Source organism: Neoarius graeffei, chromosome 1, assembly GCF_027579695.1.
Source record: "Neoarius graeffei isolate fNeoGra1 chromosome 1, fNeoGra1.pri, whole genome shotgun sequence".
In the NCBI taxonomy this organism is placed as follows: domain Eukaryota; kingdom Metazoa; phylum Chordata; class Actinopteri; order Siluriformes; family Ariidae; genus Neoarius; species Neoarius graeffei.
Genome location: NC_083569.1, coordinates 6,955,391 through 6,976,929, shown reverse-complemented (window position 1 = coordinate 6,976,929; position 21,539 = coordinate 6,955,391). Strand labels below are relative to the sequence as shown.

Below are 21,539 nucleotides of genomic sequence, written 5' to 3'. Positions count from 1 at the left end.
AACATGACGTATAAATGTGCTTCTCTTCGTCCGGGAGTGTGAAGTATTCTGTCCGAGATGGTTGGAAGACGGATGTAAGTGCAGAAGGTGCGCTTTTATTAATACAAGTGAAGACAAACGATCCAGAACGGCAAGCAAAATCGTTAAACGGTGAAACAGGCAATAGGTCAAGCGAGGCACAAACATGCTATCGTAGACTCGGCACAATCAAAGACGAGAAACGGGAAATAAGCCTCGGTAATGTGTCAGCAACGCAACTCAATACTTCGCAAAGTGAGTGTGTTTTCAGTTATATTGGCACACCGATTGCGCCTTAATCCTGTGCAGGTGCGACACACTTGCACGAAATTAGTACAAAAATGAATGTCAATATAAATATCTTGTGTCAAATTATTACGGCATGTTACAAAAAAATAAAGAAAAAATCCGAGTCCTCGTCTCCAATTTACGAGTCCGAATGCAGTTAATGTACAAGTCCAAGTCAAGTCACGAGTCCTTAAAATCGGGGCACAAGTCGGACTCGAGTACTACAAGCCGGCTTGTTTGGCCGAAAGAAAAAATAAGCATCGTTTACATTTCAAAGTGGGGGGTTTGTGTTAGTTTTTGCACAGAATAATAATAATGATTTACTATTAGAGCTGGCGGCACGGTGGTGTAGTGGTTAGCGCTGTTGCCTCACAGCAAGAAGGTCCGGGTTCGAGCCCCGTGGCCGGCGAGGGCCTTTCTGTGCTGAGTTTGCATGTTCTCCCCGTGTCCGCGTGGGTTTCCTCCGGGTGCTCCGGTTTCCCCCACAGTCCAAAGACATGCAGGTTAGGTTAACTGGTGACTCTAAATTGAGCGTAGGTGTGAATGTGAGTGTGAATGGTTGTCTGTGTCTATGTGTCAGCCCTGCGATGACCTGGCGACTTGTCCAGGGTGTACCCCGCCTTTCGCCCGTAGTCAGCTGGGATAGGCTCCAGCTTGCCTGCGACCTTGTAGAACAGGATAAAGCGGCTAGAGATGATGAGACGAGACTATTAGAGCTTGCGATAAGATATACGTTGTAAATTTTGTGTCGACTTATTTTTCGCTTCTAGATCACTGAAGCAATCGAAACTCTAAACTTTCACTTGTTTGTATTTATAAAGAAGTCAATTTTTTTAAAACTATGATAGCAAACCAAGCTTGTTTACAAGTTTTTTTGTGATTTTTAAAAAGGGAATTTTTTTTTTTACTTGCATGAAAGCAAAGGGGGGGATAAAGTTAAAACATCAGAAACGGTGTTTTTTGGCTCATTTATTACCGTATTATCAGCACTAGCGATTACAAGATGCAGGCTGCAAATTTTATAAAGAAACAAAAGTAATATTTAAAGTGCAGAGTCTAAATGTTCAGCTGAGCCAATGTTTATGTCCGAAAGTAAATTTTTTTTTTTAAAACTAAAAATTCGCAATCTTTTTTTTTTTTTTTTTTTTTGAATGGTAACTTGTGTAAACAAGTATAAAGGTTATGTAAAAAATGCACACTTTAATTTTTAACTCGCATCATATTTATTTTTTATTATTTGTGTGTGTGTGGGGTGATTTACATGCTTTTGTGTTTTCATATTTTTCCCATTTATTTAAATTTTTTTTTTTTACTTTTTCGATGCTCGTAGCACGACAGCTTTATCGTACAGTGTAGGTCGAAGTGTTTTTGGGCAGGAAAAAAAAGCCACAAGTTTAAGAGCCTTCATTTGAGAATTCAAATGTCACACACACAGCAAGCTAGAAGCAAAGATGTACGATTGAGTGCAAAAGTCTGTACCCCCACCCACAACTATGCTTTTTAGGATGGATGAAAAAGAGCATTTTGGAATTATTTAGAAAATATAATGTACAAATGTTATAATGAAAGGACCGTTTGTTGTAAGGGTGTGCAAACTTTTGCACTCCATTGTGTAATGCCACTTTTGGGAATCCCAGACGATTCTGGTCATGGCTCCTTTTTATACACGTATAGAAAATGGTGTTTGGTTTTTTTTTTTTTCCCCCCAGAATAAGAGTGAAATTTCATGATTTATTGTAGGCTGTTGTGAATGATCCCAGGTTAGAGAATAACGGATTTGGAAATGATTACGTGGGTGTTTCAGGACATCGCTGATGATTCGGAGCTAGTGGCGTGGGCGGTCCAGAAGGGATGATGACTTGCTGCTAAGAAGGCACATGTATCTGCACATGCTTACACAGTCCTATGCCTCAAAACTATAATATTAACTAGATAGAAGCACCAGTTCAGCAAGTGCACTTCAACTGGAAGCACTGGATTGGGACACAACTGGTACGAGAACAGACAAATGGTGAATAAAGCCCTCATGCGGACTCTAGATCCCACTTTTCTCTATTCTCGCTGAATTATGAATCCCAGCTGAGCTCCGGCTCATTAGCAAGGCTAACCTGTTACGGAGGAGTGTAGCGCTTCCTGTACTTGTGGAGGAGAACGTGGGTGGCACAGGAAGTGTTCAGTCCTGTGTGTTCAAGCACTAGTCTTACAAAACCATTGCCTTTATTCTCCTCTGTCCTTGAAGCATGTAGAAAATATCTCGACTTATAATTCAGGAACATTAACGGGTAGAACACACATCCTCAAAGTTGTTTAAACATGAAATCAAAATGGAGGAGTTTGAGGACAAATGTTCCCAATGAAGGGATGGGGTGGACTTGGTAGTCCACAATGATGGAATCATTCAGAGTCACGGTTGTTGAAAGTGTAAAAGTCACTTTCATCTGCGCAAGCCTTGTGTGCCCAGGCTTTACAAGACCAGCACTGGAGCCAGACCTCCTGTGATATGGAGTCGCTCTCGGATGAGTCCTGCATTTTCTGCTTCTTGCTGGGTTTTGGGTCACTGAAATGAATTGTTCTCTTAGCTTTAGATCTGCTTTTCTCAGCCTCAAGTTTTTTCATGGGTGTGTCTGTAAGGGCAGTGGTTTCTGTTCTTTTCCTCCCCTTTGTGGTCTGCTTTCTTGGTACAGCTTTTGATGTGGATGGATGGACGGACCCAGGTGAAAAGGTCGTATCCATAGCAGAGGATGATGGCTCAGGTACCACATATGGAGTGACGAGGGAGGAATTGGTGTGGAGGATGCCACTGTTGCCAGAGTGGGTGTTGGAGATGTAGTACATGCAACTGCATTCAAAGACGAAACCCCCGGTGTCACTGCGACGAGGGATGGTGCAAAGCTGCGGTCACTGAAAATATCTACCAGTGGATGCGAACCCTGCCGGAATATGTGATGGTGTTGCAGCCAGGGGAAGGGCACTCTTCACAATGCTTGGCAGATTATTTAATGGTTATTGTGACTCCTCCTGGATTAGCTTTGTGGGGGGGGGGGGGAAATGAGAGAAGGATGATCCCATAGTTCCTGCAAAAATCAGTCACCCTCCGCAAAAATCTTTCTGGGAAGGATGACTGACCCGAATTAGCAGCACCTTTGACTCCAGTAAGGACTTGGTGCAAGTCTGCAAGTGCTTGAAGATGACCAAAAAGTCTTCCTCTTGCATCCACCCAGACCCATTTGCTGTTCCAATACAGCCAGGAGGGCCATCGTTGGCAAAGAAAGGCTGAAACATTTCGCGGGGGAATGTGTGAAGTGGTGGGATGGAATTCCCCAAGGCACATGCAAGTGTGATGAGAGTAGGCTGTTTTACATGGTGGTTAGCAGAGAGTACCCCTGGGCAGCATGGTGGTGTAGTGGTTAGCACAACAAGAAGGTTCTGGGTTTGAGCCCAGTGGCTGACGGGGGCCTTTGTGTGTGGAGTTTGCATGTTCTGCCCAGATTTGTGTGGGTTTCCTCCGGGTGCTCTGGTTTCCCCCACAGTCCAAAGACATGCGGTTAGGCTAACATGGGGCAACCTTGGGCTGAAGTGCCCTTGAGCAAGGCACCTCGCCCCCGGGTGCTGTAGCATAGCTGCCCACTGCTCTGGGTACGTGTGCGCGCGCGCACACGCATGTGTGTTCACTGCTTCAGATGGGTTAAATGCAGAGGACAAACTTGACTGTGCTCAAGTGACCAAAGGATGATTTTTCTGTTCTGCAGACATCATGGCTCCCACTTGTTCAGAGGGGATTTTAAGCCTTTATTCATCACGTACATTAGAGCGCAGTGAAATTCTCTGTGTTTAACCCATCTGGGGATAAAGTATATTATGGTACCTTTAAGGGTGCAATCGCTTGTCACTGGATCAGTATCCTCAAAAGGTACACCTTGAGGTCCAATAATGAGCCCGAAGGGATACATTAGTGTAGACTGTACCTTGGGGGACAGAAATAGACTCCTTCTGTAGCCCTATTTCTAACAGTGTAAGCACACACACCCAGAACCGTTGGCAGCTGTACTGCAGCACCCAGGGAACATTTGGGGTTGGGTGCCTTGCTCAAAGGCACTTCAGCCATTCCTGCTGCTCCAGGGAATCAAACCGGAGCCCTAAAGCTGCTTCTCTAACCTTTAGGTCATGGCTTCCCCCATTTGACTCCAAAACTGGCTGCAGTTCTTTCAGGATTTGACAGTTGTGATTCCGGTCTCATCCAGCTTGTCAAAAAACTGGTTGAGATTTCATTTTATTGAAGTTTGTTTCCCGTGAGAGGCTTGTATGGAAAGGATAGGGTAAGGTGCCTTTTCAAAAAAAAAAAAAACCCCGTCATCTCCAGCCATCCCTTTCTCTGGCCAGGTTTCAGGATAGTTGCAGTTGGAGGCCTTTGCTATATCATAAGCAAACTTCCCAACCTAAAAAGAATCAATTTTTGTGAATAAATCTACCTATACCCTACTCGAGCTTAATTTGTCCTCCTTTTGGGAACAACCCATAGAACAAATCAGCTGCCTGCATCAGGTAGTTTTTCCACAATGAATGATTTTCCTGTTCTGTGGAGAAGACCCTCTTGGGGGTTCAGTACCCGACTCTGGGAAGCGAATCTGGATCCCTGACACTCCAGCCTCTGCCTCTTCTTGTGAAAACGGTACAGAGTCAAACGGCATACGATTTGGCCACTCCCCTGCCTTTCAAACGTGGCTCCTTTTTTGTAAGCGAGAAGACAAGTTAACTGAGCATGTGCAGAGTGAATGTCATCACTCTCGCTTGTTTCTGATTGGAGGAATTGAAGGAAGGATGGTGCCGGCGTCTTTGATACAGTGAAGTTTTCTGCGAGGAGATGTTTAACATTTATGGAAGGAGTCTCCTGTGTCAACACTTTGTAACGGTCAGAGGTAAAGCTGTAACAACAAAGCCCTGCCCACCCGAGCATGCAGTTCCACTTAGAAAGACAATACGTTGGAAGCAGAAAGCGGACTGGAGAGATGATTTTGCCTGTTCAGATCGTGCCGTGTTTATTCGTGCTGTTAATAGAAATGTTTGTTCTCACCGCTGAACTGAGCGGAGGTTGTTGAGAAAATCTCGAGAGTGGTGTGAACAGGGTGTGGGCAGCACCAACATGCTGAGCACTGTGCGTTCTCTCTTTGTACCACTCTCTGGACCCACACACTCGCACATACTGAGAACTGCATCATCTGTTGCCTGTGTTTTAACTTCCGTTATCCAGCAAGTGGCTCTTTGCCCACGTCTCAACTCTTAAAAGTAGATACAATTGTACAGTTTGGTGCAAAAGTTTGTACAGCCTGGGAAAATGAGACACAAACCTTTGTGTTAAGCTTTCATCTGTTCCTTTATGACAAATACCATATGTTAAGTCAGGAATAAAAACCCAGTGTGTTGTGCTGTTTGAGGAAAATAATCAGCAATGTAATGGCGTGGTGAAGTAAAGTTGATTATTTTCCAAGAACATGTCATGAAATTTTCCACAAACAGCTATAAACAACCTCAACCAGCCTTTCCGTTTCTCTCTTCTATCCTGACGATGTTGGACAACTTGAACCTCTGAAACTGGAGACTCCTTCTTCCCTCTTATACCACAACTTTCATTTATTATAGAATATGTTCTAGGTGTACTTTATATCACTTTGTAGTTACACTTATTGTTGCGGAATGTCCAAGCTAAGTTATAAAAAGTACAACCCATAGGCCATGGGCTCGAAAAAACCCTGTTGCTGTTTAATTTCCTGACGTTTACCACTGCCGTCCACCGTTCTCGATCTTGTACGGTTTCCATCTGGTGGAGGATCGTGTCTGTCCCTTCTGTGATGTCATCAATCCATGCCTGTCTACGCCGCCCCTTTTTGTTGCTTCCGTCAACCAGATCAAGCATGCTCATCTCCAAAAACCAGTCGTCCTTCATTCTACGCATGTGCCCAAACAGCCGAACTTTCCTCCTCTTGATGGTGGTCATCTTCCAGATGCACACACTGCCTGGTCACGTAATGGAACCACTTCATAGCAAGTAACCTTCTCTAACACTTCATCTCAAGTGCTTTCAGTCTTTCTTGAATGTCCAAGTTTCGGAGGCATACATCAACACGCTGCAGCAGTTGTAGCTTTGCCCGTAGACTTGGGTCACCAGCATTCCACAATGTGTTGAATGCAGCCAACACACCAAATGCCTTCCCAATCCTCCAGCAAATTTTTGTTGCAGTCACCGTCCCGTGTGATTAAGCTACCAAGATACTCAAACTCGTTTACGTTTATGTGTACACCATTCAAAAGAAGAAGAAACCTTTTATTTGTCACATGCACACTTCAAGCACAGTGAAATTCATCCTCTGCCTTTAACCCATCTGAAGCAGCACACACGCACACTAGAGAGCCCGGGGAGCAGTCAGGGGTTAAGTACCTTGCTCAAGGGCACTTCGGCCCAAGGCTGCAGACACGGCGAGAACATGCAAACTCCACCCAGAAAGGCCCCTGCCGGCCGCTGAGTTCGAACCCAGAACCTTCTTACTGTGAGGCGACTGTGCTACACCACCGTGCCGCCCATAAAGTCCAGTGTCCTGCTGCCCCATCACCAGCACTTTTGTCTTCTTTAAGTTGATCAAGTGCTGATGCCGTCCGTGGCTTGCTCCACCAGCACTTCCAGTTTGTATTGCAGATTATTCCGTGTGCGCGTCACGATGTCAGTATCATCCGGTTGTTCACTTGTACACACCATCCATCAGGCGAGGTTGAAACCAATCTCCGCACTCCTTGCCAACCCCCACTGTCACTACTGCGTTTTGATACACTGCCTGCAAAACTCATCAGCTTTTCATTTACTCCAAACGACCTCAGCGTTGCCCATAGCACATTATGGTTCACGGTATCAAAAGCCTTCTGGAAATCCCCAAAGCAGTTGTAGACATCACGGTCCTTCCTCTACATCTTTCCTGCCATGAGCCTCAATGCCAGGATTTGTAGCACTGTTCCTCTGTCCTTCCTGAACCCAGCTTGTTCTGGGATTGTAATTATATTTATATAATCCCCTCAAATTAAATAACTTCCTGGCCACAGAATGGCCTGATGTTGTAAGATATTGCATGCATCACAATGACCAAGTTTCAAAGGGAACAAAATTTCACCGATTTGATGAAATCGAAAGGCCGTCTCGCTTTAACCTGCGTAATTTGTGATGACGAAGGAATGGCGGTGAAACCCAGCACTTGCGTCTTGTCACAAGCGCACGCAATCTATTGTAGCGGAACGTTACGACACATGCTGTGTCAAAGTGGTCTGTTGTGGGGTGAAGATTATGACCATGATGAATAAAAAGCGTCCACGTGTTAAACGCAATGCTGGCACTCACCACCTCATCCACAGCCAGTTTAACAGGCTTCAGTCGCTTAACGAGGAATGAAGGAGGGCCGGAGCACTTGGCTGTGTACTAATGACCGCTTAAATGGTCTATACACCATTTATAACCGTGACGGCACTGAGCTGTTCCTAAATCATTAGATTAAAATGTTCACATTAGCATAAAAGGAGGAGAGAATGACCAAGCTAGGAAATGGTTTGAAAAGGGCTTAGGGTACCTGCTCGTCAAATCTGGATGGAACGTCGGCGAGGCTGGTGCTGTCAGCTAGCACACTCAGGTCAAGCTCACTCGGGCCTGCGGACAAAAAAATAAATAAATAAAACAAACCACGACATTTACAGTTGTTTCAGTGTTCTACACTGCAGCTCTTTTGGATTCTGATTGATTGTTGATACGTGATATCCCTCCAGCTTAAAACGAATACTTGTTTGGGGTAATCTGAACCCTGCTACACTCCGGGGATCGACGAGCAAAACACGCCATCTTTGTTCAGTCCGAGAGCTTATGAATGACAAGACTATAAAACATCCTGTTCTTTTTCTCGTGTGCATTTGGAAACCGTTTGTCTAACAAACTGCAAGAGCAAATCCGGATCTGCACTTTGGTTTGTGCTTTTCATCCTGGTGCAGGATTCGTGCATGATGCTCGTTTCAAACACGGACTCGTTCCCTTACTGTGGCTTCAAAGGTTAGGTGCCATGGAGACCAACAGGATTTTATTATCTCATCTTATCTCTAGCTGCTTTATCCTGTTCTACAGGGTCGCAGGCAAGCTGGAGCCTATCCCAGCTGACTACGGGCGAAAGGCGGGGTACACCCTGGACAAGTCGCCAGGTCATCACAGGGCTGACACATAGACACAGACAACCATTCACACTCACATTCACACCTACGCTCAATTTAGAGTCACCAGTTAACCTAACCTGCATGTCTTTGGACTGTGGGGGAAACCCACGTGGACACGGGGAGAACATGCAGACTCCGCACAGAAAGGCCCTCGCCGGCCATGGGGCTTGAACCCGGACCTTCTCGCTGTGAGGAGACAGCGCTAACCACTACACCACCATGCCACCCTCATCCAAACTTTTTCTATTTTATGACTTGTACATTATCAAATCAAGACATTACAAAAACATGTTAGAGTTCCAAACGTTCATTCCCCCCCCAATCACAAGATTAAATGTTACAGAAAAAAAGGTTGTATCTGAGTGGTATATTCCCTAAGAGAGCACTTTTTCAGATTAAAAAAAAAAAAAAAAAACATAATGAAGGCACGAGTGTGACAGTCAAAGTGTCCAGAAGAACCATGGCTGGTTTGTGTGATCACAAAAAGGTGCAAAAGCCAGCGTCTGTGATGGTATGGAGAGTATCGTTGCCCGTTGCATGTATGTGAAGGTACCATTGATATATTGGGGGATATACTGGGCTTTTAGAGACATATTCATCAAGGCAATGTCTCTTCCTGCGAAGTCCGTGTTTATTTCAGCAGGACAATGCCAGACCTCATTCTGTACAGGCTACAACAGTGTGACTTCGTAGACACAGAGCGCGTGTGCTTGACTGGCCTGCTGCCAGTCTAGAGCTGTCTCCTATTGAGAATGTAGAGAATCAGACAATGACAACCACAGACTGTTGAGCAGCTGAAGAACTGTATCAAACAAGAATAGACAAAAATTCCGATTGCAAAGCTGCAACAATTAGTATCCTCAGATCCCATATGATTAAAAAAATATATATATTAAAGGAAAGGTGATGAAACAATGATAATGCCTCTGTCTTAACTTTTTTTTGGAGTGTGTTGCAGGCATCCAATTCTAACTTTGTTTACAAAATACAATTAAAGTTGGACAGTAAAACTATTAAATCTTTTCTTTGTACTTTTGTCAGTTAAATAAAAGTTCACTTGAATTAATAAAATCACATTTGTTTTTCTTGAATTTTGGAAAATATCCCAACTTTTCTGGAAATGGGATTGTACGTGCAAGTACAACGAAGGAACAGTAAATGGTACGACTGTCAAATTAATAAATTATTTAACAAAGAATAAATTTTAACATTGAGTCATATGATCAGCGCTGGAGTGCTGCCTGTTTTTAGTTTACAACGCTAGTTGTCAAATCTCACATCAGCCAATATAAATAATTTGGGGGTTTTTTTTGTCATAAAATCAGTAAAAATAACTGAACATGAGCTACTTATAGTGTCCGTAGGTCCAAAGCTTCACTGATCTTGTTCCCATTATTTAACATCAGTAGTAAACATATATTCTGTATTTACAATGGCAGTTGCCTTATCTCACATCCACCTACATAAAGATATGTAAATACGTTTTTTGTTTTTTAAAATCACTAAATAGTTCCTGTATGAATGATGTATTTTGTGCACAGAACTACAGCACTTCCGACAAGTCATGCCTTTACCTTTCAGCTTGATCCAGAATGTGTAATTTAAAAAACTGAGTAATTTACTTAATACTAAATCATAGGCTGGGGTTGGGCAAAAACACATTTTAAAATAATATTAATAAGGGAAGTAGGGAAATCAGCAAGCAAAGGTTTCCCTGCCAGTGGGAAAGACGACGAAAGACTTCATCGGAGAGGTAAATTTATATACGGGTCCATCTCAGAAACCCGTCTCTCATTTGGGACATTATGGTCAAAAAATAAATTCTGATTTTACTGGGTTTTTTTTTTTTTTTGCATTTACCTAACACTCAATGTTTCTTTTGTCATGTTTAATAAGAATAAAGATACTATCTTGCTTTATCTGGCCTCCACTGTTGATCATTGTTTCGATTCCAATTAAAATGCTTTTGTAAAATTGATTTCCATATAAAATAACTCCATCATGAAGAATTAAAGCCGCTCCTTCACAGATGAGTGAAAATATTGAATACGTTTCCTCTTTTTGATTGCTCGGGTTAAAAATGCCAAGTTATGATGACTGAATTGATTATTCACTTAAATATGAATAATATGAGACATTTTGGGTATTTGATATGGCGAAATAGGACACAATGGAAAAATCAAGAACACACCGGAAAGATGAGAATAACGGCGCTGGTAAAAGAACAGCGAGGCGGGGGCGGGGCAAAACGACTGGCCGTAGATTCTATCAAAAGTTCGATCTAAATTGACCATGGCTGCAAAATATTGGCCAAAAATACGCAAACACTACGAAATATGAAAGTAAGATGAAAAAGAAACATTGTGGCCTTATACTGTAAGACTAAAACAAAATAAAACTGTCAAAACTCACCTTTTCAGCGATAACGTCCGAACAGATCACCCGCGTAACAGAGACACCGCAAATGGAAGCACGATCAACTTCTAACTGCTGGAGTGGAAAATTCCATTCTACACATGCAAATTGTTAATGTGTGTCCTTCCCCGCACACAAATAACACGCTGCGGTAAAAAACAGATCGCAACTCATTTTACAGCTCAGAAATTCATACAAAGACCAGCTACCATCGTAACATATTCTGTAAGAAACGTATTCTATACTTAACTTTCAGCTTTCGTTTTAAAAAACAAAATCGCAGATTTATAACTAAATTTTTATACGGCGTAGTGATTTTAAGTTACTACTTTTGGTGAGGTAGTGACCTCGACCCTGAGGCTTTCCATTCAGATCAAAACACGCGATCGTATTGGTTTTGGGTTTGCGGAAAATGGAGTTACGATGCCGATGAAATATTTTGCGTTATGTTTTATGATTATTCTGAGAGTGCACCAATCCTTAGGTGTATAAAGTTACAACTTCAAATACAATCAGTGATAACTGTAGAATTTTCAGTGGACTACAACCTTAAGGGAACGCGATGTAGTCGACCATTTATCATGTCCCAGATCAAGCCGCCATTTTTCCACAAATTTGCAGAATTTTTGCCAAATTCTGAATATTCACATCAAAGATTTAGTTTTATCTGGATTATTTCTTTCATTGTTTTATTTCAAATTAAAACCAACATCACCATTCAAAACCGTATAGTTTATTGACTGAGTATATTTAGTGGGGTACCCCCACAGTACCCAGTTTCTGAGACAGACCCTTATGTGAAATTCATACTTCAAACTCACTTGAATAACTAGATAGAAATTATTCACCAGTCCTTTTTATAAATTGTCAATAATGCTTCTTCTTGACCCCACTCTCCTCGCTGGATCCAGTACGAACCAGATCCAGCTATAGAAATTTTGAAATTACATACATTTGTATTTAACAGTTTAATTGCATGTTGTTTTTACTTTGACCTAGCCAGAAAATTCTAGGCTGCTCCGCCCCAGGCAGTGGTTGGCGATGCCCGAGATGCCCTGTTTGGCTCCACTGGGCTAACTTTGACCATAGTTGATATGCATCTGAATCTTTGTAACATTGGTGAATTTAAAAAAAAAAAAAAAAAAAAAAAAAATCTGTATACATTAGTTGTATTTGATTTAGACCGGTTGTCTGTAGTGTCCGTAGGCACCTTAATAGAAATCGCTATTTTACTCAAATAAATGACATAATAGTGAATTGAATACTACTTTTTTTTTTTACTTAAAAAATATAACCAGTTAAGGATTTATATGAAAGATCAAAAAGGAGGATACCATTCATGCCATTCATGGTTGCAACATTGGATGCCTCAATTTGTCAGAATTTTGTAATGTAATGTAATTACAGACTTGCAGGTTTACGTACGGTATTTAGGAATAACCAATGACCTGTGTCATGACGCCATAATGACACTTTTATGAACAAATGAATCAATAGTGTAACGGTGACCTACATTGCAAGGTGAAATGAGTACATCTAACCACGCCTTGACAACATCGCAGACAGACTGGCTATTCTGAAAATTCATCCATCAGTGACCCATGTCATGACGCCGTAATGACAGTTATGAATAATCTAACAGTGAGACATACTGTGCGTTGAAGTGCTTATACCACTGCCTTGACAACATAACAGATTTAACTTACAGTTGTGGTCAGAAGTTTACATCCAGTGACATGAATGCCATCTTGGATATGAACGTCATGGCAATATTTGGGCTTTCAGTAATTTCTTTGAACTGTTCTTTTTCTGCGGCAGAATGATTGTACAGCGTACATCTTTAATAATAAAAAAAAAAAAAACACGAATTTGGTGCACAAGTTTTAATTTTCTTTGGATTTTCTGAAGTCAACACAGGGTCAAAATTTACATACGCTCACTTAGATTATTAATTCAGAGGTGCTGAAACTTCTAAAACGTCTCTCATCTCGCCAAGGCCGAGGTCTCTTAACTTCCTGTTAGTGATCATGATCAACTACAGCTGGTAGCTTCTCTGTGCCTTCATAAAAGGAATTTGTTTATTGGATTGACCAACACACAGTAAAATGGGAAAGTCCAAGGAGCTCAGTGCAGATCTGAGAAAGAGGATCGCAGATATACACAACTCCGGAATGTCTCTTGGAGCCATTTCTAAACAACTGCAAATTCCAAGATCAGTTGAAACAATTGTACCCAAGTTATTGTGAGGTGTAGTCACTTTGCCAAGCCACTTTGCTTCAAGAAAACCCAAACTGTCACCCTCAGCTGAAAAGAAAATGGTTTGGATGGTCAGGAACAACCTGGGAACCACCATGGCACAGCCCTGCCATGAACTGGAAGCTGATGGATCACTGTCTACAGTTCAGATCACCATGGACTAAGAGGCTGCTATCCAAGAAATAACCTCCTGCTCAAAATTGACACCTTCAAAGTTCACTGAAGTTTGAAGCTGACCACACGGACAAAGAAAAGGCCTTCTGGAGGAAAGCTGTATGGTCAGATGAGACAAAGATTGAGTTGTTTGGCCACAATGACCACCATGTACAGAGGGACACTGTACCAGCTGGTGGTGGTGGTAGGATCATCATGCTCTGGGGCTGTTTTGCTGCCAGTGGAACTGGTTCATTGCACAAAGTGGATGGAATAATGGAGGACGACCTCAGAATTCTTCAGCATAAACCATCAGAAACTTGAACACGACTTGGGAGATACAACAGGACAGTGAACCCAAACACGCATCAGAGCTGGTTGTAGAGGATAAAGCAGGCTAACATTAAGCTTAAAACAAGTCCTGACTTCAACCCTGTTGAAAATATATGGACCGTGCTTATAAGTCGAGTCCATGCCAAGGAAAAAAAAAAAATTGAATTTAATTCTATGATGAAGAGTCGTGAAATATCCAACCAGGATTCGGCCAGAAGCTTCTTCATGGTAAACAAAAATGTTTGGTCAAGGTGAATCTTGTGAAGAGACATTTTACCCCAATATTTGGTGTGCTGTATGTATAATTTTGACCCTGTGTTGATTTCAGAAAAGCCAAAGAAAATTAAAACTTGTGTAACAAATTCTAGTGTGTGTTTTTTTTTTTTTATTTATTAAAGCTGTACAATCATTCTGCCACAGAAAAAGGACAGCTCAGAGAAATGACTGAAAGCCCAAATATTGCCATGACATTCATGGCACTGTATGTAAACTTCTGACCACAACCGTATGTCATGATGCCATAATGACGGAGTTGTGAATGCTCTAACAGTTAATTTATTTATTTTTTAAAGTTTATGGGAGCTGAATCAAGGTACTGCAATCACAGATTGACGGATATTCTCTCTGGTCCTTATTTAAAGCGTGTTTCATTTGCAATACGATTTTAAAAATAACTTCACGACAGTGCCATGATGCCATCATGACGAACACGAGAACGAAAGCGTTATGAACAGTTTAACAGTGACTGATTGTAGGGTTTGTTCGAATCTCATGTATAACGGCACAGCATTTCATTAGGAACAGAACCTGGGAATATTCTTACAGCGGTTTGCCTGCGCACCTCTAATTCTGCGTTAATGATATTTAACTTTACATTTCCTGCCTCCTCGTCTCATCTACCCGGCGTTTTTTTTTCCTCCTTCCTTTTACTGCATGTCAAATGATTTTATCGACTCTCAAGGAGGATGACAGATTTTCTGCTTCTTGCCAACGGCTTATAAATCCACAAAGCACATCTGGAACGAGAGGTCATTTTGCACAACCGAGAAATGGATTCAGCCCTGACCAAGTGGCTCTGTTAAAGATGTAAAATAGACGGCGCTTCATTCGGTCTACATGTTTTGGATGGTGGTGGGGAAAACCACCACCACCACCACGTCAAGGCTTTTAGAATTTTCAGATTTGAGGCGCACGTTTTAAGATTTTTTAATCTGAGAGTCGATCATGCGGACAAACTGTTACAACTACCAAGGGTCCAAAAGTCCAGTCTTAAGAACTGGCTTTATTCCATCAGTAATCACTTGCAGATAACTTGTTCTGATTGGGGTTTCACGTTTTGCCTTTTTCACAGAACGCAAAAATTCAGAAAACAAGTTTTAAAGCAAGGCCGCCTTTCAGATTTTTCAAGTGTAGGTCATAAAAAGAATTTTTCCCTGACACCCAATTATTTTTGTTTAGTGGACCGAAAGCTACCGAATTCGAAAAATCACAGACTTCCAATTTTATTATGATTTTTTAAAAAATGGAACAATTAATGACTTTAGAGCCACGTGGCCCTAAATTCGCCGCTATTTTTTCCTGCTTCACCATGACCCAATACAAGATACGATGTCATGCCACCATCACGTGGTGGGCTTTCCCCGTTCGCGCAAGGCACAAATTTGAAACGGGAGAGAAAAATGGAGGACGCGAGAAGAAAAGACGTCATGTTATATACGAAGGAAAGGAAACGCAGGCCCAAACTAATAAATATTGGCGCTCAGCGAGCACCTCCGTGTGATCAGCTGTTCGTTTAGCGACAGAATGATGGAACCTGCACATGCACACACACGGACGGACATCCTCTGTCTGCGCGAAGCGAACGATTATATTTCACACACGTTATTTGCTCAGGAATCCCAACAAATTAAATAACTTCCCAGCCACAGAATGGCCTAATATTTTGTGAGATATTACAGAAATAAAAACATGCATCACAATGACCAAAATTCACCGATTTTATGAAATCAAAAGGCCGTCTCGCTTTAAATCATATCATTACTGATGGTAAATTTGTGAAAAACATCAGCCAAGGTGAACTAACACCACCTTTTTATCCCCCCCCCCCCCATTCTCTCAAATGTTAGCTACTAACTAGCTAGCTAAATGAAACTAGGAACTGCGGTGATTAGTACCACGTGTATGTCGAATGTCTGTCTCACTCTGGCCGTTTCATCCAGCCGGATGCTAAAAGATCACCCGAGAACTAAAAAACAAGTACGCAAAAACTAAATCGTACAGATTATTCGTTACCTGCGATGGGTTCTTTGGTGGGGAAAAGCTTGTTATCCACCATCATGCTGATGTCTGAGAAGACTTCGTCCTCGTCTCGGTCTGCGTCCAGCTGTGCAGGAAGAGGAGATTCATTACCATTCAGCTTAACAGGAAATGTACAGTAGAGATTCGTTCATACTCGACACCAAGTAGCAAATTCACAGTCGTGCCTTAAAAATAGTTTCTAATCCCTTCATTTATAATCAGCCATCATGTAACAGGACTGAAATGCATTTAAAATGTATATAAAAAATACAGAGAGTGATTTCAAGAGCTTCAGGACGTGGACACATCAACATATCGCTTTGTCGTGATCGACTCGTCACACATGGCTCGCTAGTGGACATTCCAGGCTCTGGTTGCCGAGGTGTCACTTTTCAGTCTTCACTTCCATTGGTAGTCACCTGAATCATCTCGCCTCAAAGACGAGATTAGTCTAACTCTGGATCCGTCCATCGTCGCTAACCAACTTTCACCGACGTTCCATGGTCTCTGGTCACCACATCACTGAGTCCAGTGTGTCCGACCCTTAACTCTCTACACGGTACCCACGGATTCTTGAATGGAACAAGGTTTTGACGTTTTCTGATGAGATGCTTTTCTGCTCACCATGGTTGGAAAGAGTTACAGTAGACTTCCTGTCAGCTCAAATCAGTATGGCTGTCCTCCTCCACCCACAGAACGTTTTCTGAAGATGGATCTCTGCATCTTGAAACATGCTGCCGCCACACGACTGGCTGATCGACTTACAGATGTGGCTATTAAAGTGGCGGGTGACTGTATAGTGTTTGAATGTCATCTGATGGGAAATTCCTCATCGTTCTCGGCCATTTCTTTCACCGTGTCTTAGTTTCCCATAAAATTCCCATAATGACAGGGGAAAAAAAACAAAACCATCTCCTCGACTTCCTACTGCCAGATGTTGAAAAAGCCCAGGATGACAGAGGCTTTAAAAAGTCCAGCTTTTGTACCCTGCCAAATCCTCTAACAGTGCATGCTTCGTCTGAACACTCCTACGCCTCACCGGTCTTCTCGGCTGTTGTCATGGAAACAGCAGCAAGGTCAGGCGGGGGCTCCTTGTATCTTGAGGTTTTGGGTTTTTTTAAAAAAATGATTCCCCCTTCCTTGTACAACAACCTGGGCAAGTGCGTTTTAAAAAGGAGGCAATTTTGGACATCGAGACGACTTCCTTTTAAGGAACGAGTCTGAGAATGAATGAATGAAAGAAAAGGTGGGGGAGGGGAATGAGGAAGGGTGATTATCCTGAGCCATGGCATCTTTGTTCCTGCATAAATCTCTGGAGTTTTTCTTCAAATCGTACTACTCTACGTTTTGTTTCAAATTTGCGCAGTTCTGATTGGCCGAAAATGTCGATTCCTTTTCTATAACGGCAGCTCGGAAAGTAGTGCAGCCACTTCTACGTTATTGTCTCTATAGTAACGCAGGGAGTTATCAGAATGCAAGCACTTTGAAAGAATAGGACACGTCAACAAATAATTAACCCTGAAACAAGTAAGTAAAGAGCAGTGTTCTCCCCAGGGATTTCAAATAGCATCCTGCTAAACTGTCATTTTGAAACAGCATTTTGCTTCTCGAAAGAGCGTCAAAATCCACGTTATATGTTTCGTAAATACATTCAGTCGGTAAACAGGAAGTCGATGTCCGACAGACCTGAAAACGGTATATACGGTATAGAACCCCAAGCTGAAGCTGGGCACCAAATATCAACCAGTTGTGATTTGTCGTTGCTGAGAAAAATGCTACGAAAATTTTATAAACCCACGCTGTGTGTTTCGTAAATACATTCAGACGGTTAACAGGAAGTCGATGTGCGACAGACCTGAAAATGGTATTCATGGTATAGAACCCCAAGCTGAAGCTCGGCACCAAACATCAAGCGGTTGGGATTTGTCGTTGCTGAGAAAAATGTTACGAAAATTTTGTAAATCCACACTGTTTCGTAAATACCTTCAGTTGGTAAACAGGAAGTCGATGTGCGACAGACCTGAAAACGGTATATACGGTATAGAACCCCAAGCTGAAGCTGGGCACCAAATATCAACCAGTTGTGATTTGTCATTGCTGAGAAAAACGTTACGAAAAATGTTATAAATCCACGCTATATATGTTTCGTAAATACATTCAGTCGGTTAACAGGAAGTCGATGTCCGACAGACCTGAAAATGGTATACATGGTATAGAACCCCAAGCCGAAGCTCGGTACCAAATATCAACCAGTTGCGATTTTTCGTTGCTGAGATAAATGCTACAAAAATTTTGTAAATCCACGCTGTGTTTTGTAAATACACTCAGTCGGTAAACAGGAAGTCGATGTGCGACAGACCTGAAAATGGTCTACACGGTATAGAACCCCAAGCTGAAGCTCAGCACCAAATATCAAGCAGGTGTGATTTGTAGTTGCTGAGAAAAATGTGATGAAACAGCATTTTGCTTCTCGAAAGAGCGTCAAAATCCACGCTATGTTTCGTAAATACATTCAGTCGGTAAACAGGAAGTCGATGTGTGACAGACATGAAAACGGCATACACGGTATAGAACCCCAAAGCTGAAGCTCCGCACCAAATATCAAGCAGTTGTGATTTGTAGGTGCTGAGAAAAAAAAATGTTAGGAAAATTTTATAAATCCACGCTATATGTTTCGTAAATACATTGTCGGTAAACAGGAAGCTGATGTGCGACAGACCTGAAACCGGTATACATGGTATAGAACCCTAAGCTGAAGCTCGGCACCAAATATCAAACTGTTACGACTTGTGGTTGCTAAGAAAAAGGGTGTTTCGGACAGACGGAAAGAGGTAAACCAGTATCCCCCCCCTCCTTTGGAGCAGGGGTATAAGGAGGTTTTCTGTCAAACGATGTTTAACGTTAAAGTGTCTGTGCTTTCTTTTCCGACAGACAGACAGACGTGAAGAAGCTGTACTGTTTTTCCCCAATCTGCAGAATGACACGCCGCACTTAAACTTCATCCCTAATTTTATTCGCCGTCGAGTTGCTTGACGTCGTCTTGGAGACGCCACCGTCAATCATAATGAGATCTGATCGACACCGGCGCTGGATTATATCGTACGCAGCATTTAAGTTGTGCTTTTCTTCAACCTGCCTTTAGGTTCATTTTTACCGGTACATGTTAGAAACCTGCAGAGATCTTAAAAGGTCCAGAGCTGGTTTAAAGAGCCAGGCGTGACATCACATCTCGCCTTGGTAATTAAACTGACCTCAGTTTGTGACTTCAATCAAAGGACAAGTAAACAAGTCTGCGTGTGTGCGAGTGAATCTGCTGCGATGGTTAAAAGGATTTGACGAGCCTGATCATCAAACAGCTTTGGTGTCTCTCTCTCTCTCTCTCTGACTGAGACCCAAAGCCCCAGCAGTGATATTTCAGAGTTTAATGGAGCTGGTTGACGTGCATTTTGACCTGAACCTTGCTTGATGTATTACACATCAGACCACAGCGCTCTGACTCTGACTGGTCGGAAAGCGTTGATGAATTTTCTATAACACCGCGGTCACACTCACAGTCGCGTCACTGCTGAGTCACCGATCCTCAGCTCATCTCTGCTGGGAGACATTTCGCTAGATAACGTGAGCGTAAATGTCACATCCCTGACGCTGGAACTGCTCGTTCATTTGGACTCGAGTTGTCACGTACAACTGTGTACAGGGTATACACACACACAGTCCTGTGCAAAAGTCTTAGGCACATGTAAAGAAATGCTGTAGACCAAAAAAAAAAACCCAGTCATCAGTGAGCCATAATAAATGAAAGTCAATATTTGGTGTGAGACAAAATTCCCTTTGCTTGAGAAAAATGGTCCAATGAGTGCAGTTTTATGCGGAAATGAGCTGTAGATTTTACTGAGCATCCTGATTATACTGAACCCCCCCCCCATAACAAACGTTTGGAAGTCGAAAATGTTTTCGTCATGTTTTGACTCGATCATGTAGAAGTCTCATCTCATCTCATCATCTCTAGCCGCTTTATCCTGTTCTACAGGGTCGCAGGCGAGCTGGAGCCTATCCCAGCTGACTACGGGCGAAAGGCGGGGTACACCCTGGACAAGTCGCCAGGTCATCACAGGGCTGACACATAGACACAGACAACCATTCACACTCACATTCACACCTATGGTCAATTTAGAGTCACCAGTTAACCTAACCTGCATGTCTTTGGACTGTGGAGGAAACCGGAGCACCCGGAGGAAACCCACGCGGACACGGGGAGAACATGCAAACTCCACACAGAAAGGCCCTCGCCGGCCACGGGGCTCGAACCCGGACCTTCTTGCTGTGAGGCGACAGCGCTAACCACTACACCACCGTGCCGCCCATGGTTTATTATTATTTTTATTTCTTTATTCATTTTAAAACTTGAGTCATCCAAAAGACTCCCCTCATTCTAAATCCGAATAAGGCTACTCGACTAGATCAGATTCCCACACATTTTTTTTTGTTTGTTTGTTTTTTTAAAAGATGGAGCTGAGTTCATAACCTCTCCACTCACTCACATTCTAAATTCGTCCCTTTCTACTGGTAAGATCCCCCATCTATAAAAAAACAAAAAAACTGAAGCTGGCAACTATCAACTGGTCTCAATCCTCAGTATTGGTAGTAAAGTCTTGGAAAAAGCTGTTTATGAACAACTTATCTTTGTTTCCATGGAAACAAAAAAGTTTGGCACGGGATTTGGAAACCAGTCGGTGGGTCGCATAGATATACATAGAAGACTAGATGCCTCACCGCGTATTCCAGAACGTCCACACAGGGCGGCCATCTTACCACAGGCAAGCTTTTCCGCAGAATTTGCGGTACACTGAGGTAAGACCATCGAGATGCTTAAATGTTTATACTCTTATCTCGCTGAAATTTTGACGTATATACAAAATGGTTTGATTTCTTAAAACATTATTAATGTGGTTGTAATTCTGGGTGCTTGAACATGCTAAAATCTCTTCAAAAACGACTTACTGCAGCTTTGTCAAAGTTGTGTTTCATGCTAGGCTAGCTCGTAGCACCAAGTAATTTTACATGGAAGGTCATGAGATAATATTTTCAATAACTGAAGTTGCACTTGCACATGGTTTTCATTTTCGGGTTGGTTAATTTAAAACAACTTACATTATGATTTCTAGAGGAAATTAAATTACTGACTGTGACCAGATGCCAGACTTCTGCGCGGCTTTCGGTTGCTCGAACCGGCGATGTCTGGAAAGTAGGGCACGTGGGATCACCTTTCACCAGTAAGATAATACATCATTTTTTGAGGATAATCGGTAGCGTTATTTACTTAGTGAAATAATGTCCAATACAGTTCCTGATATGAGCAGCCGGGCTAGGACAACAGTATCATACTGTATTGTTACATTTGGGTGTGAGGTTGTAAGTGAGTAAGCTGTTTATTTAACTTTAGCTTCCCCTACGGCCCTATCACATGTAAAAATATTTTCACTAAAAATTGGAAATAAATTGTATGGTTATTTGTCCGAAGGCCGCAGTAATCCATAAGTATGCAG

General features: G+C 42.3%; 1 protein-coding gene across 1 annotated transcript in view; it reads right to left on the bottom strand.

Annotated features, from left to right (window-relative positions):
• Positions 1 to 21,539, bottom strand: part of ak5 (adenylate kinase 5) — a 109,427-nt gene that overhangs the window by 14,878 nt on the left and 73,010 nt on the right. The window contains exons 7-8 of the mRNA XM_060928967.1: positions 15,988 to 16,078; positions 7,911 to 7,987 (exon numbers count right to left, since the gene is read on the bottom strand). Coding sequence (XP_060784950.1) covers positions 7,911 to 7,987; positions 15,988 to 16,078 — 168 coding nt within the window. The remainder of the gene's footprint in view (positions 1 to 7,910; positions 7,988 to 15,987; positions 16,079 to 21,539) is intronic.